Below are 27051 nucleotides of genomic sequence, written 5' to 3'. Positions count from 1 at the left end.
TTCTCCCTAACAGTCTGCACGGCACAGCACGACTGGACTGGGTCTGCAATGGCTCTCTGGTCACAGCACAACACGGCACAACTGGATTGGGTCTTTTGAATCTGGTAAAAATTATTTTGGCAGGAAAGCAGTTACAGCACAGGCCGCCTGTTTCTTTTGTTCCCCTTAAACTTTGCAGGATTCTTTCTGGTTTTTGAAATTCAAGGCCTAGTTGAAAATGGTTCAACTAATGGAATGGGCCTTTCTGCTTGCCAAGTTTCTGGAATCTGGAGCAAGGAAGATGTCAAGTTCTCTAACAGGGTGCTCTACCAGAAATCGGTCAGTGGGTGAATATGTGTCCCTTTCCAAGTCCTCAGCTTTCTCTATTTATGCATAGGATAAGGGGGTGTGTATGCTGGATTATCCTAAGCGCGCTCCCTTTCCAGGCTGTTGGCTAGAGTCTCCTCTCTCCCTTGATTGGAGGAGAAAACAGGGTGTCACCATGATGATGTGGGTTTAGGAGTCAGAGAATCCTCCCCTTGGCTTTTGAACATAAAATCTACTTTTTGTACGATACATATTTACAAATGTGCAACCTTTCTAACAATAACATATATAGATTACATATTTTGTGGAGCAGATCCTCTTCCAAGCCCCGTCGCTGTAGGATCTTGGGTCTGCATGTGACAGAATTTCGCCCTTTTTGTCCTGAAAACGTGGTCCAATTTCAGAGCAAATTTTCACAAATGTGCGCATCGTATAGGGGCATAAGCGTGTGAAGTTTCATACTTTTGACAAATACATTTGGTATAAAACCATAACTTCCACTATTTTTCGGAAAGCGGAAAGCGCTGTTTTGACAAGTGGCTGCGCACCGTACCCCCGACTTCTCAGGATTCAGCGAGCGAACTTTGCCGAATTTGGCTGCAACCTGCTGGATTCACGGTACGCTTCCTGCTTCAAGCATTGAATACAGAATTTAGAGAAAAGACTGCCAAACTTTTCCAAACTTTTTCAATCCCGACGACCTTTTGTGTCTCTTTCTTCCAAATATTAGAGGAAAGACTCCAAGATCCGCCCCCTTTTACTCACAAGCCCCATAACATTGTAGGACCCGCCCTTTTTCGGAAAGCGCTGTTTTGACAAGGGCTGTCAGTGGCTGTCTGTGGTCTGCTGGGGTGGAGGGGTGAAAGCAGGCTCATATGTTATAGCTCCACATAATTGTGGAGGCGTAAGTACGGAAGTTTAACAGATATCACTGAAGTGATAGAGGGTACGGTGCAAGTACGATTTTCTTTTAAACTAAATTACGTGTCTTGTTTGTATTCAGATTATTTATACATATTAAGTTATTTTGTCTAATTATAACATTGAAACAGTTGACTGTTATTATTTAATTTCTTGTGCATTAATACCTAGAAACAAAACCTGACACCGAAATAGTTTACATTAAAATCTGGCATGCCGGGGACGGCGACCGTCTCTTTGCAGTTTAAAGCACAATCTGCGGCAGCAAAGCGTACTCTGGCAAAGTCAGCACTTCCAAGAGCGGGGGAGAGGAGTGCCATTCAGCGCCGCATAGTATCGCTATCTGCGGACATTCGCTACTTCTACGATATAGAAATCCAAACAGGAGCGCGACTGGGCCACGAGGCAAGCAGAATTAAAAACTCAACTGAGGCATTCATGATAGGGCAACAACCGGCGGAAACAACCTCACAAGTAGATAACCCAGCTGGGAGGGATGTGCCTTTTCAGGGCAATGAACAATCAGCTCTTGAGCATGTCGGCAATAAATTATCTAATTCACCACCAATTGATCATCCTAATCCCAGTCCGCAATTGCCAGTCAATTCACCAACCTCATCTGAGACAACCCTCAATCAGACAGCCGTGGAACTCAAAGAGCCATTAACTCCACCAGACTCGTTGGATGTAAGGGCAGAAGTGGTTGCGGCTGAAAGCGAACTATCTATCGACAAAAGGCATCAAAAGGCGATAGCGTTAAACGAAAAAGAGGCCGCTTGGGAAAAGGGAAAATTGCAACCCTTGCTCTGTCAGATATCCAAGCTGGACCAGCACAACGAGTTTACTGATGTTACATTAGAATTGGCGGTAACTTCAGGCGATCTGCTTACGAAAGAAACAGACCAAAACATTGCACCTTCAAAAGGAAATAACAAAAGAGTGCCCAACTAAGGAAACAAAACATGGTGAGATGGCTATTAGTAATCCAATGCCGGCAACCTTTCAACCCATAGAACCGATCATATGCTCAGTCGAAGCACAAGTAAAATTGCGCAAGGCATACGAGCACTTAACCTTGACGGGTGAAATTGATCAGGACGCGCTTGATTTCATGGATGCATCCTCTAGTTCTGACAACCCAGAAGCTGATATTTTATATATCTGCTCGAACACAGGAGATCTCATACAGCTCCAAGAGAGCCACACACGGAGTTCTTCATTTATCGCCCCCACTCCAAGGCGGACAAGATTCCTAGACGGAGCCCGGGAATCTGATTATTTTATCCACAATGCACAAACAAAGCGATTCTCGTTTCCGGAGGCTCCGGCGCTTAACAACACACTTAGCGCAATGAACACTGCTCTCCTGGCGATAGCGAAATTGTATGAAGCACTAGATAGTAAAATGACACACCAAACGAACTTACTTGAAAAACTGCTAGATAAGGGTCTCGTTACCGAGTCAAGACCAGAGGAACTAAGAAACCCAGGAGCAACACAGGATCCCACAGAAAAATCATCGGATACTATGGGAAAAACAGATGGTTTACCCTCTGAATGCAATTTTGTACCATCGAAAGAATCAGAAACATCTGAATGCAATTTTCTATTATTGAAGGATTCAGAAAAATCAATAATAGAAGTGACCGAGCCCTCAGTATTACAAGTGGAGATGAACTTGCGAGAAGTGGACGCTCAACTGCACCCAAATCAACATGCTGAAAAAGAACTACGAACCATTGTATCTGTGAACCCCTCAACGGAAACAAGTGATCAGTCACAATTAAAAAAATATATATTCGATGTATTTGAATCGAGTAGCGGAGGCCAAATAATCCACACTAATGAATTTAAGCCGCCCAAGAATGGAAACCAAATACAGGATAAACCCATTACTCAAACTGACTCTAAAAATCAGACATTGAAGAAACGCAAGTACGTAAGACTACAACATAAAAATTCAAAACAGATGAAGTCAGCACAGATAATAAGCGTGCCAACACAAAAAATAGTGCCATATGAACCTCTAGACACCCTAGTGGCACTAACCAAGCAAGCAACCCAAGCAAGTGGAGAGCTAGCTTTTCGGGATGTGAATAAGATGGTCACTCCTGCAACGAACACAACCATGTTCAAGGAAAAGAATCCAGCGAAAGCGACAGAGTCACATTCCATCGCCAATGCCAATACGCTGCAGCAGCTGATGACGGTTGAAGCCTTAAGAGAGGAAATCAGAGAATCCATCAAGGCATACCAGATTCATCAAATCGGGAACACCCACAAGAGTGACCCCTCCATAACTCACGTAGCTAAAAATAACAATGTGTCTATAACCACAAAAGTTCCCGACCCCATGAAGGCCACAGTATCAATCGTTCAAAAAGCAGAAGGACTGAAAAAACATGGGCGAGAAGAAATTGAGAAAATATCGGAGAGCACGAGTCTAGCAGCTAACTTGCAGCGCCAAACGCAATCCACTCTCGACGTATGCAAAACTCAATTAACCATCGTGGACAATCCTTTGCTTAACACCTCATCCCAGCAAGAACTTCGTGAACTGATTAAAGCTTCTCTTGAATCCTACATAAGTGACACATGTCATCATACTTCCATGCCATCGAGGCAGTCTAATGGTGCCTTCCCAGAAGTTGGGCCGTTACTACAAAGGCAGAGTGCAGTGAGCAGATATTATGATCAAGAACCAAACGCGCATCCAAAGTCGCTTACTCAGACTCAGCTGTCCTTGCAGGCCCTAGCGAATCCCAACTGGCAATATACGAAAAAAGGCAAGGTGTACCGTGTCTGAATCTGAAATGTCGAGATCATCCCTTTCAAACATATATGTGCTTAATCGCACATGCATATTAAATATATGCACTGAAATCCAAATCCTAAAAGAATTAACATCGCCTGATCTCGACTTGATTGAATTTGCCAGTCACGAAAATACGTCTGAAGCTAACATCTACATTAAATCTGTCCTAATATACAATCTGACATGGCAGGCTAGAATGGACAAGTTTGATATGGGATTTACACTAACGCAAGTAAATTGTACTTCTGATGACCAGGAGGATAAACCATATATAAACATCTACCAACCAAGCAATGACAGACGGAACCCGACAATTCTACCAGTGAGTAATGGAGGTCATAACAACTCATCACTCAAACTTCCATTAAACTAATGTCGTGGAATACAAGAGGCAACAGTCACTTCATAAATTCGAAACTAAGTACGCTGGAAGATTATGACGTCATAGCATTGCAAGAAACGTGGCTAATGGAATCTCCGACATGGGATACTCACATTATTTTTGACACACTGGCGTTCAAAAAAATCAAAATGTAGACCATCAGGAGGTCTTCTACTAGCAATTAAAAAGTCATGTGGGTTTACTGGGAGAATGCACTACTCCCTGTCCCCGTACTTTCAAGTTGTTAGTCTCTCTGTGGCAAAATTTAACATAACCATTATGAACATATATTGGAGCAGACTTAATCTCACAGCAGAAGCCTTCTTCACTACCCTCCTGTGGCATCTTGACAATATTGCCTCGGACACAAAATCTGGGGTTGTTTTCATAATGGGGGATTTAAATCTGCACCTATTATCAACTCAAAAGACCTTATGGACGAGCGATGAAAACATGTGGAATGGAATTATGAAGGAAAGAGGCCTGATCATGCTTACCAATGCCTGCAACGGAGACAGCCCTCTTTGTAATACATGGCAGAGGGGCACCTCCGGTGCTATTTTGGATTACATCTATGTAAGCAAAGAATTCTTGCCACAAATCAAATCAATGGTTGTTGTATCTGCGGGTGAAAGTGACCACAACAAGCTAGTCCTATGCTTCTCTATTCCAATTCCATGGCACGTTGAGGAGAGTAACAAAAATATTACGTGTACTGCTATTAACAACTAGGGCAATCGCCTTAAGTGGAATCCTCAAAGTCTCTGGTATTTTGAGAAAATACTTCATGAGATGGATAATGACAATCTAACTAACACCCAAAATTGTTATGTGACCAAAATGCAATTGTTTAAGCAATCGAGTTCTTCGGAATCCACAACTAGAATTAGTCATCATCATCCATTCAACATACAGATTCAACAAGCCAAAACCAATCTGAAAAGAGACATAAGCGCTTTAATACACCATCCCGTTAATCTCAGAAATATGATGCAAAAGCACTTAAAAAAACCTATGCCCAATGGCTAAAGAGGCTGAAAATTCATTTGCAACAACAAAATAGTGAGCACATGCTCACACAACTGGTAAAGAAATCGACCAGCGGCATTTGGGCTTGTATGAATAGTGTCTCTACGAGCCCACAAACAGCGGTTCTGAGTAACTCAGTACAAAAAGAGGATTGGAAAATGTATTTTGAACAGCTCTACCAATCGCCCTTCAAAAATTTAGACAGAGTTTCAATTGTATTCCATACCATGTGCTTTTCAAATCCGGCTGAGTGACATTTTAACATGCATCAAAGCCTTGAGTAATTCCAGAGCTTGTGGACCTGACGGTCTGCAAAATGGCATGTTTAAAGCCTATCCGTATGAATGGGCTGGCATCCTTATGCACATTTTTCAAAATACACTAACAACCATGCAAATACCGCCCACATGGAAACAATCCGTAATAGTGCCAATATTTTAAAAAGGCAATAGAGCGGATCCAAAAGCCTACAGGCCCATAGCTCTCTTAGACTGTCCTGGTAAAATCTTTGGACGATTGGTTCTTAATAAATTGAAAGAATGGCTGGATAACAGTTCCTTGCGTGATACTTTTCAAACAGGTTTTATACCTGAAATAGGCACAGGAATAAATATTATCACTCTGAATAGCATCATTTATCGAGCACAGGAGAAGGAGGAACCGTTATGCATTGCCTTCATTGATTTTCGAATGGCGTTCAACGCTGTCCCGCGAGAGCTGCTGTATTTAAAATTGATGAATAGCGGTTGCCCGTGGTCAATCCTTAAATGGATAGTTGAATTTGACACGAACACCTCAATTCAAATCAGACTGGACAGCACAGGTCTTTTATCAGAGCCGATTAAGACCGCTGGCGGATTGAAACAAGGATGCCTCCTAGCATCAGCCTTGTTCAATTTTTTTATTGCAGATATCAAAGCCCGATTTGACCGCATCTTGACAGATTCACCGAAAATAGATAATATCCATGTGAAACATTTATTATATGCAGACAATATGGTCTTGCTTTCTAAAAACCAGAACGGCTTACGTGCCTTATTAAATGCCTTGGGGGTTTATTGCGAGCAAAACCATATTTCCATAAATGTTTCAAAGACCAAGGTTATTCAGTTTGGTACAGCCAGGCAGAGAACCAAATGCCACCAATGGCCTTTACAATCAAAAAATTTGGAGTCAGTAGATGCTTACGTTTATCTGGGAACATTAATAACCCAACATCCAAGTGCCCTGGGTTATGAAAAGTATATAAGGAGAAAAGCAATCATGACTCTTTCCCAGGCACGATTGATCAAAGCCAAGTTTTGCACATTTTCTCTGAAACCCATCATAATATATTATAAGAAGAAATGTGTGCCGGTTGTCACATATGGCAGTGAAACATTTAAGATCAAAACCTACGAGTACTGGTCCACCTTGGAGAGTAGTTTTTGGAAACGAGTTTTGAATCTGCCAATGTCGACTCCTACAGTGTTACTAAGACATGAATTGGGGCTGTTATCACTATATGCAATCTATAAATGGAAACCTTGTGCAATGTACAGAAAATGTTTGATAAGTGCTCGAACGTATAAAGGATTGATGTACATTATAGCGAATTACTTGTTAAAATCAAAAGATAGTTTCCCAATGTTATGGCGGACGAAAGCGCAGGGAATCCTAAGACAATTAGACATCTCTGACGCTACGTTAATTAAGAGGCCCGACGCAGTCAAAAAACAATTATGGAAAATAGACTGAATAAAAATCAAGGGAGGCTTGCTCCATGTATAAATCTTTCAAAAACAATCCATTTAAATTAAAACGGTATGGTATGATTGAACCGTATATGATACTTTTTCCAAATTCGCACCAAAGAGATGATTTCATGCGCTTTCGTTTAGACATATGGCCCACTCATGAGGTATTATGCAGAAGGAAAATGTTGCCACCAGATGCAGCAACCTGTCGGTTTTGTTTATCTGTTCCTGAAACCTTGAGCCATCTTTGTACAGAATGTGTGGAGTTGCTACCTCAGAGAATTGTACATTTTAAACCTCTATTTGAAGGATCATTAATTGAATCGACTTCGGAATTGTGGCACTTATTATACCATACAACAAGAAAATCTGTTAGGTATGCTATATTAAATTTTCTTTATGGTTTGAAACTACGCAAACAAAAGATGAAAAAGAATATCAACTAATACAGTGTTATAATATTGGAAATTTATTTAACATCTGTTTTTTAAAAAAAAAAGAAAAAAGATTGTTAAATCTTTTTTAGCTTCACTAGCTGTTGTATATGAATGTTGATTGACTTTGATATCATAGAATTTTATATGAATTAATGTTGAAAAAATCAAGTATTTTTATGCTTGATTAGAACAATAAATAATAAAAAAAAATAATAATAATAATTTCCACAATGACTTCCCAGAACATAGCACAGAGTTATGGAGTCTCTTAAAATGTGCAGCCAAAAATTAAACTCACAATTCTGGGGTTTACATATTTGTTACAATCTTACACAGTAAATTATCAATCTTTTTAAAAATATGCTTTTTGTCCTTGTGAATCAACAAATGGTTGCCTGTCCCCGCCTCCTTCCTCTTCTTGCAGCTCAGGAGCAATCTCCTCCCATTTCCTTTTGGCAGAGGCCATTTACGATCCTTCCTAATTAGCATCTCCTTGAGCTGGAGGAAGTCCATTGTCCCCTACCCACAGCAGCCCAAATTCTCCTCCCACCCCTTAATCATACATGGGTGGGAGTTCCCGGTGGAGAGAGGGGCCTGGGCTTTGTGGGAAGAAGTTGTTTTACTAGTTTGGCTTTGAGTCAGGCTTACATTTAAATGTCATTTTGTTACATTATTTTCTTGGTTTAAAACAAACTTGCAATTTTCAAACAAGCAGCTAGAACACTTATTCCAGCTTCTAAATCATGAGATTTAAATAGTGACAACCTAGGTTACTCTCAATGACAGGTCACTTAAATTTCAGACATTAGATTACAATTGTACAAGTTTAAATCCTTATGATGTGTGTTAGGGAGAATTCTCTCTTTAGGCTAAATTTCCTAACCTAGTGAGTCCCCCAGCAGCTTTGCTGGATTTCTGGAGTTTGTTTTTTTCTCCTGACAAGAGTGAGACTCTTTTTCTCCCACTCTTGGACATGATTTATGGTGTTCCTTTTACTGTTAATGTGTTTTCTGGGCTATGGGGTCCTTTACTCCATAGGGTCTCATGTGTTTTTATTACGTGTGTTACACAGCACCCTCCGTGCAGTAACACAGGGGTGTCATAGTGACACTCCACCATAGACTCCATACCCTGGACTGACTACCGTCTCCCAGGGCATGTAAAGTCACCATTGGCTTTACTAGTCCCAAATTATTAACAGAAACCAGTACAAACCATCATATTGTGGACATACTGGTCGGGGCAATTCGATTGGCCTGGGGTCTGTTAGTCGAGGGGGCACGTCTCCGTCCCCCCTGATCGTGTTTTGGCTGGTGGCAGTGGATACTACTTTTTATATTCGACCGCGAATATTTCCCTATGGGATTTTCCCATTGTTCGAGGCTACCAACTTTAATTATTTAATTCTCATAGCCTCGAACATACCGCCGGTTTATTTAATTAATATTAATTCGCCGGTTGGTATTTTTTTTCCAGGACTCGATTCTAAAATGGCGTTTGTGTTCTCTTCTGTAACCCCAACCCAAGTCGAGCCCTTTTTTCCACTTTTTGGCAGGCTTCTCCACAGAAGCCTCCAAAAGTGGTGCCACTCTGTCTGGGTACCACAGGGGATGTGGGAGGGGGTTTAGGCACCCTGGACTGAGTTACCTTGGTAACTCAAGTCGCACTCTTGTGTGATTGGCCCAAGTGGTGAGCCGGCCAGCTCACCACTTAGCATGTTTGATTGACAGCTAGGCTGAGTGAATGGGGGTATGCTGCATAAAAGCAGGGCTTTGGGGACTGGAACTTCAGAAGTCGCCACAGGACCTGAGAATCCGACGAGGGAGAAGCTGAGCCGACCTGCCACGACGACACCACCGGTGGAGCCCTGCGGAACCGACTCACCACTTCCCGACGACAGAGAAGATCTCCCGGCTGGAGAGGCTTCTTCCCCTGACTGGTGGGCACAACCAGTTTACCTTCTTTTCTTCGCACCCCAGACCGGTTTGTGGTCGAACTGCCCGTGCCAAGCACCCTGGCGGCCGGATAGCCACTTACCCCTGAACCGCGAATCAACAGACCACTCCTTGTACCTGAGAAACTCCGCGGCTGGTTTCTTCCCTGGCAGTGCAACAGACTCCTGTCTTCCTCCGCGACAAGATCCTCTCTTCCCCTGGACGAAGCACCGACTTGCATCCGCTGCCAGGAACAACTGCCCCTGCTGGAGTGTTCTCACCACTTTAAGGTACTGTGTCCGCCAGGCCTCCCTTTCTAAAGATTGCTACAAGGTAATAACCACCACTTAACCTTCTGGACTGGGCTGGCCGCCTTGACCCTCTAACTGGTCCCTTTCTTTGGTCCAACTCCTTTTTGAACCGTTACAAGACTTTTGTGCACTGCAACCGTGTGACCTTGGACACATTTCGTTTTGATCCTCTTAAAGCGGATCCGGCCTACTGACTCTGAATTCTTCCTCTCTTGTTGTGTTCGTGAAAAAGTGTTGGGATCTGTTTTTAATTTATTCTCTGCTTTTCTCTCCCTCTTTAAAACGAATTATTAGAGTGCCATCTACGTTAAGCGCTCACCGCTGTCTGAAAATAAGTGGGGCTGTACTTAAGACTTGTATAATATTCTTTCAAGGGAGTGTATATCTTTTAGTGACCGTGTTTTTGAATTGCTTACTATTAGTGCCTGTGTGTTTTTCTAGATGTGGTTTTAAATAAATAATTATATCTCTTTTACACCAAGCCCTGGTCAGTGTTTACTTGTTCTATTGTGTTCTCATGACCTATTGTGAATACTCTGTATACTGCCTAACTCTTCTTGAGGGAGGTCTGACTGCTCAGCCACAGCTACCAAGTGAATCTGTGTGGTACAGACTGCTACCAGGTGGGTTTACTGCCAAACACCTGTAGTCCTAAATCTTTTGCAGTGGTCCCAAAGGGAACTGCACAGGTTTCTGCCTAACAATGCAATCCCCCGACAGCTGTCATACAGGCGGCCGCTGGTACTGTGCCCAGATTTTGACAGATTTCACAGGCAGGCACAATCTTGCTGTGAATGTTTTGATGACAGATTCCGCTTTTCATGACATTGTATGTTCATAATGATTTCTTGAATGAAGTGACTAGTAACACCCAGCAAGAATATTGGATGTTTCATGATGTTTTGGACCGGCATTCTGCAGTTTCAGCAACCAGAAAAAGATTTGAAAACAAGATTCTGGATTTCTTTCAGTAAAACACTGCTTTTCATGCAGTCTCCATTTTTACTTGTTGGGCAGCCCAGTGACATGTTTCAGGAGTGAGGTCTCTGTTCCACCACTGACAACATGCATGGTAGATTTGGCAGCCATCTTTTTGCGTGGTAAAGCGCGATTTCCATAGGTTTTGGCGCGCATAGGGGTTTTGCGGCCATTTTGATAATTCTGGCACCATCAGCACACAGTGATGCCGCAGGACAGAGTATAAGTGGATTAATACATCCCACATTCCTTCTCGAGCACTTCGCTCATCTGCTCATCTACCTCCAACTCTTTAAGAGTTAGACGCTTCTCCAGGCAGGGAAAGGGTGGTAGAGTCTCTCCCTCTGAAATGCTCCCCCTGCCCCTCTCAAACTTGAGCCGGACCACCTTGATCAGTCACCCTTGCACTGCCTCTGGGCTTACCATGCACTTAGGGGTTGTAACTGTAACCCTACAGTCCCTTGTTCTCCTTGCACTACCCAGAGCCATGCTACCCTGGCTGCACTTACTCAGAGCATTGCTGCCCTGTTTTCCACTCCTTTCTCCCTTGCACTTCTCATTGTTGCACTATCTAAATGACATAAGGCCTAGTAAGATTGTTTGTCTTGTCCTCCCTGAGTCTTCCCTCCCTTGTCTTATCGCTCCTAGAAACACTTGTGTACAGGCACGTTATAAATGACTTATATCATATACTTGAAAACGTTTCCATTTGCTCCTGTAGCATTTCAAGGTGGACAGAGCTGTAGCCGTGGCCAAGATCGCCTGTCAATCTTGCGGAAACGGACAGAGCCCCAAACTATAAGAACACAGGAGCTAGGCGGTCAGATTGAGAGGGACCAGGTCATGGTGCAGCACCGCTCCCGGATTCCTGGACAGGAGCGAATGGTGTGGCCGCAGCTTGATTGGTGTTGTGGACGAGAGGGCAAGGAAGTCAGAGTACCAAAACTGTCTCGGCCACGCAGAGGCCACAAATATCAGTTTGCACCGATACAGTCTGAAGGTGTTTAGGACTCGAGGCACCAGAGGAATCCGGGGAAATGTATAAAGAAACTTCTCTTCCCATGGAAACGCAAAGGTGCCCCCCCACACCTCCAAGTTCTCTGGGTGGAGGAAGCGGCTGGCAAAGGTCTTGTAGTGACTGTTGTCGTGGGTGGCAAAGAGGGCGATCTCCGGGATGCCCCACGTTTGAAACAACAAGTGAAGCTGTTCGCTGTGCAGTTTCCACTCGTGGCAAGAGTGTAATTCCCTGCTGAGTGAGTCCGCCACAGTGTTCCGAATCCCTGATGAAGGGGGATGAGAAACATGCCCTACTGTAGAGCCCAATACCACAGGGCTTGGGCCTCACTGGAAAGCTGTGGCGACTTTGTTCCTCCTTGCTTGCGGACATGAAACATCGACGTTGTGTTGTCGGTGTAAATCCGTACACCTTTCCCATCAGGAGGGGACAAAAAGACTTCAGGGTGCAAAAACGTTTTCATAGCTCTAGGAGGTTGATGAGCTGGCTCCTTTCCTCCTCCGGCCAAATGCCCCTGGTGTGTTGGTCTTGACAGTGGGCCCCCCAGCCCTTCAGCAAAGCATCCGTCATGATAGTGGCCTGAAGGTTCCGACAACCAGAAGGGGTCACCGTTCATCAGATGTTCCCTCACTTGACCACCAGCGAACACTCAGTTTGAAAACCGGTGTTCGAGCAATGCAGTCGTCCCAGGAACGGCCGCTTGGAAACAGCGGGCATGCAGTAATTCATGCACCGGTCCCATGTGAAACCGGCAGTTGGTGATCAACGGGATGCATGATGACAACATTGCCAGTAGTGATTTGTAGTTGCAGCTGGCGTTACCTGAGCACCTTTGAGACAGCACACCTTGTGTAGAAGATCTGCCACCGTTTCGTCTCAGGGTGTTGAGTCTTGCTCCGAGGTAGAGGGCCTGTTGCTCTGGAACCAGGCACGACTTTGGGAAGTCGATGGAGAAACCCAGTAGCTGTAGACATTGGATGGTCGTGGGGGTGTTGGTTTCTGCCAGAGGATAGGAGGGGGGCTCTTACTAAACCAGTCGTCTAGATACGGGTATATGTGAATGCTCCTCCACCACTGGTGAGCCACCACTGGCACAATACATTTGGTAAACACCTGCGGAGCAGAACGCAGGCCGAATGAGAGGTCCTTGAACTGATAATGTACTCCTGCCACCATGAAGCGTAGGTAGCACCAGTGTGAGAAGCGATAAGGGATGTGAAAGTAGGCATCCTCGAGGTCGAGGGACGCCAGGAAATCCCCTTGCTGCAGCTGGGACAACACCTGCTGTAGTGTGACCATGAAGAATGTTTGCGCTTTTAGGAACCTTTTTGAGCACCTCAGATCTAATGATGAGTTTGGGGTCTTGTAAGAGGAGGACGACTGGTGCGGTTATACCAGGAAGTCCTGGCATAGCACCCTTTTCCTGAATGAAAGGGCTGGCGCCTTTGCTGTAGTGTGCTCAAGGAGTGAGCGGTTTCCGTATCTGTTGTTATGGACTGCAAGGCCTCATCCACCTTTTTTCCCCGAAAAGGGCAGATCCGTCAAAGGGTATATCTACGACCTTGGACTGTACATCTGGTCGAAAATCTGTGGCCTTGAGCCAATCCTGCCTACGTAGGATTGGGACGGTTCCATTCCCAAGTTGGCGAAAACCAGTATCGGCAATGTCCACAGAGACCGCAATGGCATGGTCTGATGCCAACTCGCCTTCATGGAAGATTTCCAAGGCCTCTTGCTTTTTGTCATCCGGCAGGAACTCCAGCAAAGGACCCAAATTGCACCATTGCTTGCGATCTTAACGTGCAATGTCCACAGAGACCGCAATGGCATGGTCTGATGCCAACTCGCCTTCATGGAAGATTTCCAAGGCCTCTTGCTTTTTGTCATCCGGCAGGAACTCCAGCAAAGGACCCAAATTGCACCATTGCTTGCGATCTTAACGTGCAAATATGGCGACTGCATTAGCTGCCCTAATAGTCGTGGCTGCAGTGGTAATGATCTTCTTACCGAAGGCATCAAGGCCTTCCTTGTCTGGGGGGACATAGCAGGATGAAGATGGGTTGGCTGTCCATTTTCTGGCAGCTGACGAGACAACACAGTCTGGTGTGAGTTGGTTGCAGAGGCATGCGGCACCACACACTGGAGCTCTGTACTATTTGTCGAACCGTTTTTTTTTTAGCCGGGGTAGTCGCTGGATGCACCAAGGTGATCAGGCCATTCTCCCAGACGTCTTCCAACAGTGGGATATACGTGACAGATTTCCAGCTCTGCTCTCTGCGCTGGTACAGCACACTCTCCTTTCGCTGCTCCCCTGGCACAAGGCCGAACATCATGGCCACCCTGGAAGAGCGTGTGGAAGGCCCCTACTCCATCAGGGGGCAAGTCCCTGAGTGGAACATCATTTGGTTTCCCATCCGTTGTGATGAAAACGTCAAATTCATCAGTTTGGGTTGTGTACGTGGAGACCCCGTCATTGGGATATGTGTCTGTCCCAGTATCCGAAAGCCGCTGCTGTACTGACTGGTGCTTACCCCTTCTGGGGGGGGCAGGAGGGGAGACAAGGGAGGCCCGGGAACATCTTTGCGAGGTAACCTGACAGGCTCTGGAACCAGGGCTTGTGCCGGCAGCTGTTGTTGCAAGGTCGCCACCAGAGTGGATAGAGTAGATAAAATGTCCAGTAACAGGTCTCTTTGCAGAGCCACCAATGGATCTGGTAGATTGATGGCTTGAGAAGAATGAAGAGTGGGGTAAAGGTGGTAGCCTGATCAGGCTTGCCTCACCCCGCAGCGAACTTCTGGGAGGTGATGTCCTGCGTTCTGGCAACATTTGTGACATGATGGCCTCCTCCTCTGCTTCCTCCACTTCCTCCAATTGGGAGAGACTTGGCTCTTACACCACAATACCACCCGGCAGCAAGGCCGCCCCAAGGTTAGGGAATGATGCCCATGGACAGGCCGTTAATGCAGACACACTGCTGGTGTGGGTGTCGGAGACGCCAGTGACAATATCAGTGGTAACAATGGTATGGAAGGAACTACATTTGTCCATCAACTGTCGTTGACGAGGGTATCACAGCCATGGAAGAGATCTTGTGGTTGTGGCCATAGACATTTTTGTTGATGACGCGGTCGTGGCCGATGACCGTTTCATCCGTGAGGAGGTAGTCGTGGCCGTTGACGGCTGTGTTGATGTAGTGCCATTGGACGGCGTTAATGGCTTTGGGGTTGGCGACCTGGAGTGAGACTTGGTCGTCAGCCGATTTCTACAAGCCTGTTTTCTACATTGAAGGCGAAGAGTGGTCCCCAGATCTTGACTTAGAAGACGTCTCCACCTTGAGGCGATGGAAAGGGCCTTGGCTCTCCTCCCCTGCGACACCCCTTGGGCACTGACATTTGGTGAGGAACGGTCCTTTCTTCGAGGAAACGGGCTCATCACAGGAGGTGTATTTCTGCCTTTTCTTTCTAGTGGCCTGGAGGACATGAGACCTAGACCTCTTACTAGAGGGGGTTCGCTGGACCATCCTGCCCTGCCGTAATTACACATTACTCCACACCGAAGCGTAGTCAGAGGTCCTGCCGTTGTCCTCGAGCCTCGCAATGAGACGATAGTGAGGCATCCCACAGTGCCTTGTTGGAGAACGACTGTCAGATTTTGCAGTCCTGCATGACGTGGTGAGGATGAAGTCAGTAGAGACAGTCATTGTGGTGATCCTCCACATAAACATTCTTCAGTCCGCAGCGGGCACAGGCCTTGAACAGGATCCTCCTCGTGGGTTCTGCCATGAGGTAGGCCCAACTGCACAGATTACCCATGGTGGGAACGGTCCATGAAGCTAGCACTGTCGCCGCCAACACTGGTGTCGAAAAATATATACTTTTCATGGAAAAGATGTTAAAATCCAAATGTAATCGTGGAAATGTTGGAGATGATTTTTGAGGACTCCCTACATGAATGTGCAGTAAAAATAAATCTGAAGATGGCCGACAGGGGAGAAGTTACGGGAGGTGTTCCCATTGGCTTTGAGCAATAGGACTAAAGAATGACTATGATAGAGCACAAAAGTGATTGAAAGTTTATAGCTTAGGTTTAAACTGCTTTATGTTACCAAGGGTTCCCAGCCTGATGACAGGTAATATTCAGTGAATCTATGAAAGATCCAATGCTGGAGAAATAGAAGGATCTCAGGTTGCTGGAAATCCCTACAGCAGTCTTTTCTTCATCTTCCTCTTCAGTTCCAGCTCCAGTGGTCGACTTGTCAGCAGCTTCCAGGTTCAGAGTATTTATCAGGAACTACAGCACAACTTCTATAATCTCTCCCTGCAGTTTACAGAAAGGGGCTGTCTGGCTGTCCAATCAGGACAGCCAGCCCCCCACTGGTAGTTGATTCCTTTCAGGCAAGGTGAAAGACAAAGAGCTGCTGAGTTTTGGACTCCTCCCTCGCTTCCTGCCTTCTCAAACACTCTGGAGCATAGGTGAGGAATACAAAGGATTCCCGCCGGAGATAAAACTTCCACTGAGGTCATTCCCAGCTAGAAAGACAGGGGAAGTCCTCAGAAACAACAAGGATACTTAAAAATGGCAGAAAAGAAGGATCTCACCATTCTAGAAGAATGGTGGCCCTTCTGTGCAGTACCGAGACCGATTCAACAGCCTGCGAGTAATGAGACTAAAAAGTCACTAAGGTTTTACCACACTGCCACCAGCCATTCAAGTAAACTTGCAATTGTAACAAAAATGCTACAGGTAAGTAAAGCAAGGGGCTATATCGTATCTCTCAAACCCGTTGGGAACAGTAGTTCACACAAGAACATTAAAGATAATTAACAGGGAGGCCCAAAGGGGCAACGCAGCCTAAGCCCAAAAGTTATAGGAAACTACAAATCCAACCACACACTATGGAGAGACATAAAAAGGTCACCCATAAAAAGAGTAAAGGACACTGTGTGATGGGGAAAAAGATTCCCCTTCACCTAAAAGAATCACAAAGTCCAAGCAAAAAAGTTCTGGGATTGATACAGGTTAGGAAGATTTATCATAATTATGAAAATCTTACCTAACAATTACCATTTAGCAGGCATGATTACATTGTCATTCTATGTTTTGCATATGAAATATAGAGCGATGTTCCGTATGGGTTTATGGTTCTTCAAGCTCGTTCTTTCTCTTATTAGAATGTAAAGTTCCTTCACACAACTGCCCAATGGGATCACATCATTCAAACTGACATAAGGGTTTTTCCCTCCTCTTTCAGAGAGAGGACTACCAGAGATGTTGCACATTTGCTTTTTACTGTTTTTACAAGCCCGTGCATGCAAGTGGGGGTGGGACTTCTCATGTAAAAGATACTGCTCTTGCTTTGTTATGCATGTAAAACTACAGTAGAAATGTAAAAGGCTAAACAGAGCAAATATTTACCTTACGCCATGTTTCTCAATTTTACAAAATGCAAACAACCCAAAGAAGAACCTTAGTGATCAATGCACTTACCTGCAAATACGAATTTAAATCCTTCTTTCTTTTTTCCAAAAATTCTCGGTCCATGTTGTTAAATGTCTTTTTTCCAGGCAACTTTAACAAACTTGCAAGATTTTCAAACTGCAAAATATATAGATTTTTAGTGTGCATATTCTAATTTCAGTGTATGTTCAAATCACAATGGAAGTCTGTTTAAAAATGTTCGCACAAAAGAATACATTGACCTTACTCACGTGTACTGAGACTTGAAAAGTGGACATGGAGTGAGAGCCGAATGGGGAGATAAGGGTTTGAGGTATGGTCAGTGGTAAGAAAGTAAGATTAAGAGGGGTAAATGGATTAAGGGTAGAAAGAGCTAGGATTTAAGAGAAAGGGGTGAGATAAGGGCAGAAAAGAGGCAGGGAGAGAATACAATAGGGTGACAGAGGGTAGATAGCTCAGGGGCAACGCGCTCGCCTTGGAAGCAAGATGACGCAGAGCAATACATGTTCGATCCCCGGGTCCACGCTTAGAAACCTCTATTAAGCGCGTTATAAATAAACAATTATAATTATAAATAGGTGTGAAAATAAAAGATCATGTATTAAGGGGATTTCAATGGCTAGGGTGAAGACGACTAAGAAGTAAGGTTGGTGTGAAGGAGACTGGGGAAATGAAGGGCCTGTGTGAAGAAAGTAGTGCAGTATCTAAAGCAAAGATGTGAGGAAACCCATGGAGTCATATCTCTCCGACAAGGATATCCTCTTATGTGGCCAGGGGACAGAAGCCGCTACCTGATCCTGACCCTGGAGGTGGTTTGAGGGAGGATCATGTGCGAGGAGAGGACTGTTGGGGAAAGATAGTGGTCCCATCAGGAGGAACGCAGTATTCTTGACTTCATAATGAAGAAGACTTCATCATTACTAAACTTCTGATGGCTTGTTGTCACTATACACGGCCTTCCCTTTGTAAACCCCCAAAAAACCCTGTTAGGGGAGTTTTCCTAAAGTCCACTGTGAGATTAGATTTTATTAAACTATCCCAATGTTTTTAGATCCCCCAACTCTTAGTATCAGTCTGTACTACTCTTGGTATCTTGGTAGAGCAGTCAGGTTTATCATAAGAGGAAGATGTGGGCTGTAGGTAAGTACACTGACCCTAGGTAGTAATGCAATTCAAGAAACACTGTATAATAAAATAGATGCATTATATTTACACAAGATATGCTTTTAAATACTTAGTAAATTAAACCAAAACACATAAGATTACTTGTAGATACTTTTCAAAAGCCACTGCTTAGTTTTTAGATTCTCGCGGTTACAATTGTTAAAGCTTTTGACACTGACAGTTCTACCATACAGATCTGATATAAGTAATTTATAATGCCCCTGTACACAAGTCTTTCTAGGCCCGACAAGACAAGGGAGGGAGGACAGGAGGAGGACCAAACAACTATTTTACTAGGCCTTGGGCGATTCAGATCGCGAAAAGTGCGGGGGAGGGGGAGAACTGCCAGGGGATGAGGGATGAGGGGAGAGTGCAAGTAAGTGCTGCCAGGGGAGTGGCTCATAAGTGCAGAGAGTCAGGGGACTGTAGGATTGCTGATACAACCCTGAGGTGGCTTGCAGGCCCGGAGGCAGTGCAAGAGTAACTGGTTGTGCAGGAGCCTGGTCCCATAAGTTCAGTGTGTGGCCAGGTAACCAGTATGCGCAGCAGACAGGGACATCAGCAAGGGAGAGAGAAAACAGAGGCAAAAGGGACGGTCTTGAGTTGCTTCCAGAACCGTAGCTGGTGGTCCTGTTCAAGTTTGAGAGGGGCAGGGAGGCTGTTCCAGAGGGAGGTCCCAGCCGAGGAAAGAGATCTACCCCCCACTCACTGTCTGGAGAAACAGCTGACCCTCAGAGAGTTGGAGGTAGTTGAGCGGAGGGCTCGAGAAGGAAGATGCTTAGGAAAAGAACGTTGGATTGCGGTCCCCGGCCTCACGATGCAGTTCTTGAACTTGATCCTCACAGCCACAGGGAGCCAGTTGAGAGATTTCAGGGCTGGAGAGATACGATCCCTGGGCTTGAGGCCAAAGACAAGTCTTGAAGTCCTGTCCCAGATAAGTTGGAAAGGGCAAAGAGTAGAAGCAGGCAGATTTATAAAGAGGCTGTTGCAGTAGTCCAGCCTAGAGAGAACCAGGGCTCTGGAGACAGTGAGGTTCTGGGGGAAAGTGTTAAAAGGAAGAATACCTCTGAGGAGGTGCAGCTGATAATGTGACTTCTTAGAGACGTCAGAGATGTGAGGAGAGAAGGAGAGGGTGGAGTCGAAGATGACCCAAGTTTCTTAGCCACACAGGAAGGAGCAGGTAAATGGCCCAGGGTGGGCGGCCAGAGTGAGAGAGGGAAGGCGGGTGCAGGTGTCCCAATGAGGAGGATCTCAGACTTACTGCCATTAAGGCAGAGATTGTTGGAGGCACATTGAATATTACATTATCAGTAATAAAGAGCATTCACACACACACACAAAGATATACAGTGTTTGTATTTCGTTAGCAAAACCACATAACATTACGTCTTTTTTGGAAGGAAAACAGTTGGTTAGTCAAACAGTGCAGAGGTTAAGATTATAGAGGCAGTTTCTTCGCACACTAAGGCTTTAAAGGTCCAATTTGCAACCCTAGCTAAAAGGCAGTTCAGAGGCGCTCTAGGTCTAGCAGAACAGAAAAAGTTCCTGTGGATACTTTCTAGTCTCTAGTCTTAAAGATGCTGGAAAATAAACACAGCATCAGAGACCTTGTTAAAGGACTTGCTAAAGGGCCACAAGCAGCAGCTTGGGTCTCAGGTAAAAGGAGAGTACCCTGGACACCTCTGCTTGCACTCCAACGCTCTGAAGCGACTTTTCAGATTAAGGTAAGCAATACATTTTTCCCTAAAGTATCTTTGGTTTGAAGACATGTTGGTGGCTGGATTCTCCTCAATGTGGCAGCACTGGATACGACCTCTGGATTCCTTAGTCTGTTGACGAAAGGCAGGACAATGGATGGAATTTCTCAGCAGCAGTCTCAAGGGAGGACCTCAGGCACGGATTTCATCAGCTTCTCTGGTCAGTCTGCGGTTTTGGTGCCTTTTATGCAGCAACAACAAAGGTCATGATTCGCACAGTCAATCTTCTTCAATTCCTGGAGTCCTGCACTCTGGTGAGAGGACTTGGATGAGTTGTATTGTGCGTGCCTCTGGAGTTTCACCTGGAGCTCAGCAAAGATGAACGGATTCGGCCTAGGCAAGACGGCGCACTACTATTGGGCCAGAGGTCTTCTGGGATTCACGGTTTGCAGCTCTGCAACGCCACAGCACCTCGGGAGATGGCTCAAATTGTAGTTCCTCTCAGGGTTGGTGGGACCCACCAGCCAAAGGGAAGGAATCCTCTTCGGAGTTTCTCTGTCGTATAGAAAACGGGGTCCGGACAGCAGTGGTCCCTTCACAGAGATGCAAAGGGGCTGCAAGAGTCCCTGGTCGTGGCCTTCTTCTTCGGTTACTTCAGTTTCCAGTGGTCGACTTGCCTTTTACCTCAGGAACCTCGCATTTTATTCAGTTTCAGCACACACTCCTCTGCTATCTCTCTCAGCAGTTTACAGAAAGAGGCGGATGGCTGTCCAATCAGGACACCCAGACCCCCCAGTGGGAGCTGATTCCATTCAGGCAGACAAAGAGCAGGCGAGTGAAAAACTCTTCCCCCACTCCCTGCCTGCCCAGACACACTGGAGCCTAGGCAGGGACACCCAAAGTTTCCTGCCAAAGGCATAACACACACAGACCTCCCTCTCCCAAAATGGTAGAAGGGCTAAGAAAGAACAATCCCGCTAGAAATGGCAAAAAAAGAAAGAAGGCCCCAAGTCAGTACTTAGGTGCCCCTATTGTGCACAACCAGGACTGTAAATACAGTCTGCGATACAAAATAGCACAATAGAACACGTCCACTGCCACCAGTCATAACTAGATGTTTTTCTATGTGACTAAAAAGTCACAGGAGCAGAGAGAAGGGGGATATTAGGTATCGCCTTGGCACTCCACATAAGGTGGTGTGTGCCAATCTCCAAGGATGTAACGTTTTACGAGAGATACAAAGTATCTCTCTATCCTTAAGAACAGTAGAAAGGAAAAAATAAAGAATCTCAAAGGGTTCCCAGCAACATTGCCCACAACACAGATGCCTTAAAAGAGATATGGAGGAAAGTAGACTCCATAGTAAAGGTAAAACACAGAACACAGTTCCAAAAGACGGAGCCCATAGGAATGAATGAGTGGAAAAAGGCTCCACTCATTCAGTATATAAACAAAAAGGTCCAGAAGTCCAGCAAAAAGTGTTGGGGGTCTCACTAGGAGAGGGGGATGAAGCATAACAATGATAAATCTCTCCAACACCCCCTCCTGAAAATCACTAAGCAAAACATCATTCATAACTCATATACACAACACTACAACATCGCCTCTCTTTAATGGTTCTTTTAATAAAAATCCTGAACAGTATCACGTTGGACGGAGAGGGGCCGCGTTGGAGGAAGCAGACACCTTTATCCCGCTCCTTACAGGCTTTACATATCGGTGTGGCATGAGCCTGGCAGGGACACTGAAGGCCCCAAGAGGAAGCTGCAGGAAAACCAGAAGCAACAGAGAAGCTACCGGGAGTACGGTGGTGCAGAGGGATATCGTTAAGCAAACGGGTGAGCGTGGAGCTGCCTGGAGAGCAAAAGGAGGTCTGCTGTGCAGGGGAAACCAAAGCGGAAACGTCATGGCAACGGTGTGCCACGGGCCGGGAACACTTCAGTATACCTGTGAGTCCACCCAGAGTCATTGGGGACCCTGAGGTACCGACAGGCCTGGGAGCAATTAAACAATCCTATTGAATACTGACCAATCGAAGTAAAAAGACAGAATTTAAACAAATCCCCAAATATGAGATGTCAGTATGGGGAAACTTGGAAGTAGTGCCTCACGCCAATAAAGCAGAAACACAGTCAAGTAATAAACTGTTTTACAAAGGTAGAGGGCGCCCCTCTCTCGCAAGAACAGACATGATAACCTGTTCAGTGGTTATTAACCACTTGGGAGTTCGCAGCCACTGCTTTTACTCACTGTGCCTTTCACAGATGGGAAATATCCATTTGCATATCAGTCTTTGTCCTGCCCAGGGGCAGTCCAGCACCGAAATACAATGGCAATTCCAATCTGAACGAGAGTACCACCAGCAACCCCATACACGTGTTTCACCCTTGTTGGGGATCATCAGTGAGGTGAAGCTGATGCCTCTCTAAGCACAGTGAGAGGGAGACCACGTCTGGTTGCCCCCAGGAGACCTAGGGTTACCAATCCCAGGTTCCTTAAAAAATAGTTTTACAAAGGTAGCGGGCGCCCCTCCTGGGGGCAACCAGACGTGGTCTCCCTCTCACTGTGCTTAGAGAGGCATCAGCTTCACCTCACTGATGATCCCCAACAAGGGTGAAACACGTGGATGGGGTTGCTGGTGGTACTCTCGTTCAGATTGGAATTGCCATTGTATTTCGGTGCTGGACTGCCCCTGGGCAGGACAAAGACTGATATGCAAATGGATATTTCCCATCTGTGAAAGGCACAGTGAGTAAAAGCAGTGGCTGCGAACTCTCAAGTGGTTAATAACCACTGAACAGGTTATCATGTCTGTTCTTGCGAGAGAGGGGCGCCCGCTACCTTTGTAAAACTATTTGTTAAGGAACCTGGGATTGGTAACCCTAGGTCTCCTGGGGGCAACCAGACGTGGTCTCCCTCTCACTGTGCTTAGAGAGGCATCAGCTTCACCTCACTGATGATCCCCAACAAGGGTGAAACACGTGTATGGGGTTGCTGGTGGTACTCTCGTTCAGATTGGAATTGCCATTGTATTTCGGTGCTGGACTGCCCCTGGGCAGGACAAAGACTGATATGCAAATGGATATTTCCCATCTGTGAAAGGCACAGAGAGTAAAAGCAGTGGCTGCGAACTCTCAAGTGGTTAATAACCACTGAACAGGTTATCATGTCTGTTCTTGCGAGAGAGGGGCGCCCGCTACCTTTGTAAAAGTAATAAACTGTGTCGAATTAAAGGACAGTGAATTCAAGAAGATGTTCTGGTGAAAGAAATATACCAGATAGTGAACATTGGGAGGGAAGATACCCGATAGGGGAGCATACCAAGGTATCTGTAAGCCCCAGAAGAAAAGATTCCTGGCAGGGGAGTATACCAGGAGGTCTAGTAAAATTGTGTATAGAGTGTAAAGAATTCCTGGCAGGGGAGTATATCAGGAGGTAAATTGAACACAATGTTCTTGACGTATAAGCGTCTTACAAATGGTAACAAAGTATATGGTATTGAAGTACACTGGAGGTACATTTTGCCATCCTTAAGAAGATATTATCTGAAACAAATATTTCTTTTGCTATCCTCAAAGAACTCTGGTTTGGAATTGAACTGCTATTTGAAAGAGACTTTTGCTATCCTTAAAGAGCTATTCAGTGGACATGACACCCTTACCATTTTTAAAGAACTGTTATTTGAAAGTGATACTTTTACTATCCTTAAGAAGCTTTTGTTTGGAAGAGCCACTCTTGTTACCTTAAAGGAATTGTTATCTGAAAGAGCTTCTTTTGCCATCTTTAAAAAGCTATCATTTGAAAGACACTTTTTTCCTTTTATACTTAAATCATTCAAGGACAGGGAAATCACCCTCTGGATTCAAGGACTCCTCCCTGCAAAAGACTATTTTTGTTGGATTTATCTATTCCCCTTACTTATGAAAATGTTTTGCTAAATATAGGCCAGACACATTCCCTTGCACTGTGTGTGGATTTTAGTGTGAGGGTCAGAATAGTATGTTGTGGACACAAGGATAGTTTATATGTTTGACGACGAGACACTTATCTTTAGTTTTATCTAGGTAGGTAGGTTTAGTTTTTCCTAGGTAGGGAAACTCTTTAGGATAGGGATAGAAAGGTCTTTAACCAACCCTTTTATTTTAATAAAGATGCCCAATGTTGAGAACACTGACTGTGTCCGCCTCTCATTTCTTACTCCTCACAAAGCTATATAGAGAAGGGGAAAGAACTACACAGAAACACAGGTAATTGAACTATTGGAGAGAGAATAAAGGGCAATAAAAAACAGCCAGGCTGGTGGACACAGTAGAACAAAGGGAGGGCAAAAGAGAAGTAATAACATGCTAGGGTTTGACAGTGAATGGATTGGGCTAGGATGAAGTAATGGAACAAAGTGCCAAAAGGAGGAGGGGAAACGGATGGGGAAAAATAAGTGCAGTGGAAATATGTGCAGGTGAGGAGGCTTGCACATTCCCCTTAGCCACCCCCCCTGCCAGACAAACTAAACACATTACAGACATAGCCTAGCACCACTCTTACCAATCCGCCCCACCTCCCCACACGCACAGCCCTCCTTCATACTCCACCAATACAACATCACACAGGCACTCGACAAAGTTGCACCCGTCACATTACAAGCACATCACAACAACCACCACCACCACAAACCATGGTTCAACAGTTCACTCCTCTCTATCAAACGGAAGCCAGACACCTAGAAAGAGCCCGACAAAAGAATCCATGCCTTCAACAAGGAGACCCCTCAGACAGTGCCGCAACAAATACAAAACAGCCATACGCAATGCCAAAGCCATGAACTCCAATTTACCACCAATCGTACCCAGAAGATATTCAACATTGTTAAGCCTGTAACTAAACCGCTATCCAAACCTTCCGCACCAACATCCACTGCAGTATGCAGCTCCCTCATGAACCACTTCAAATCCAAAATACACATCAGAACAGCCCTGCCCTTAGTTCTCCCACTCACTTCCAATCTGGCTTTCGACCTGGACACAGCACTGAGACCGCTACTCTTCACATCCTTGATTACCTCCACAGCATCACAGACAAAGGACACACAGCACTACAAGTACTCCTCGACCTCTCTGCAACCTTTGACACCATCGAACACCACTCCTCTTCAACCTATATGTTGAATCCGTTGGACAGACCCTTACCAAACACAATGCACATATTCACCAACACGCAGATGACAAATATACTTCCAAATGTCTTCCCCTTCATATCTCCACACACTCAAAACCTATCTCTACCATCACCAACTGAATGACTACCCACTTCCACAAACTCAACCCTTAAAAAACAGAATACCTCCTCATCTGACCCCGAAGGCACAAACCCAACCTCTTCCCCCTGGATTCAAAAACTCACCACAGACAACTCACACATATCCCACTCCACACCATTCAAATCCCTTGGCTTCACCATCGACCCCCACCTTTCCTCCACACACTACATAGCCGCTGTGACTAAAACATACAATCTACAAATACGCAAAATCAGACCGATCGTTCCTGACTACTTCCGCCCCGCAGTCCAAGCACTGCTCCTCTCACTAAGCTAAACTATGGATATTTTCTCCTCACTGGACTCCCCGACAACACCCTTGCCCCGCTGCAAGCCATAGAAAATGCAGCAGCCATACTCATCCTCCACTTACTGTGATGAATCCTGCAGAGTCCCCACAAAGACCCTACATAAAGTCTCATTCCAGCCTACCGGATCGCAACTCTGGGGGTGGTATTAGCCGGAAGGATCACCTTGGAGGAGAAGGGCCCCAGAAAGACAGGAGGACTCTGTTGGGTGAGACGCAGTATTTTTCTTCCAGAAAGGAAGACATATCAATGCTGCCAGAATATCTAATGGCATGCTGTCAGAAGGAATTTTTCTTTCCCAAAACTAAATATTTTGATGTTGATGAAAAATGTCATAACCCATCATCTGTTGGAAATCAGGACCCCTCCAATAAAACCACCCACAGATATGATGGTGAAAGTCCCCTTAATTATATAAATAAATATTAACATCTTAGAATCTGAAAACCTTAAATCTGTTATGATTCAGAACTTCTCAGAAAGTCCTTTTAAAACTCTTGAAGATTTATTTAAGGATATAAGTGAAAATAGTACATTTGGAAATAACAATCAAAACAGAAAAGGGGATTTTAACATTGAGGACTTTCAGTCCCACAATGCCCAAAATACTGGGACGAGGAAGAGGGATGCAGAGGCTCAAGATTGCAAGTGCCAGTGTAATTATACCAATGACCCACACCTGAGCGAGACTGGGAGGTATAAAAGACCCCCTCAGGTGCAGGCTAAGAGAGAGAGCAGTAGTAGTAGGTGGAGTGAATGTCGTAACTCCACATTGCCGTTGAAGGAAACTGTGGGAGATGCCAGAGCTCCTTTTATTAGCAGATTGAAGGCCGGTTCTGAGAGGGCCTGTGCCTTCAATGACCGTGTATGCAGAGGTCGCGCAGCGGGAAGCGAAAATCATAAAAGCTTTCCCCAGAGTAAAGTGGACCACGGTGGCAGGCAAGCAACCGAGTTTCCCTGGAGCGAGGAGGGCTCCATTCCTGACCGCCACGGACCATGGGAAGCAGAAGAAAGCAAATGGCAGAGCAGAGAAAGCAGAGAATCGGGAGGCAGTGGAGCGAGCGGATGTGTGTGTAATACCTGATGAGTTCACTACTGGCGTGTGACCCCCGGAACGCTCCGTGATCGCCCACTGGCCCCATCGAATACTTTTGAATATTAAACTGATAGAAAGAACTTAAAGTGGCAGTGTAACAAAGCTTTTGAATGCCAAACTGATTCCAAGAAGCTAAAGTGGCAGAAAAAGAA

The 27051-nt window shown here is 45.2% G+C and overlaps 1 protein-coding gene across 6 annotated transcripts in view; it reads right to left on the bottom strand.

Moving 5' to 3' along the window:
- The window catches only part of SNX13 (sorting nexin 13), a 2094218-nt gene that overhangs the window by 680522 nt on the left and 1386645 nt on the right, over window positions 1-27051 (bottom strand). For 5 of the 6 annotated variants that reach the window (XM_069648499.1, XM_069648500.1, XM_069648503.1 and 2 more), the window contains one exon: window positions 17352-17459. In XM_069648499.1, coding sequence (XP_069504600.1) covers window positions 17352-17459 — 108 coding nt within the window. Of the gene's footprint in view, window positions 1-17351; window positions 17460-27051 lie in introns of those variants that run through there. The other variant, XM_069648504.1, reaches the window with a different exon arrangement.

This window comes from Ambystoma mexicanum, chromosome 2q (assembly GCF_040938575.1).
Source record: "Ambystoma mexicanum isolate Mex_15411 chromosome 2q, UKY_AmexF1_1, whole genome shotgun sequence".
Classification (NCBI taxonomy): domain Eukaryota; kingdom Metazoa; phylum Chordata; class Amphibia; order Caudata; family Ambystomatidae; genus Ambystoma; species Ambystoma mexicanum.
This window is presented reverse-complemented; position numbering and strand designations above follow the sequence as displayed.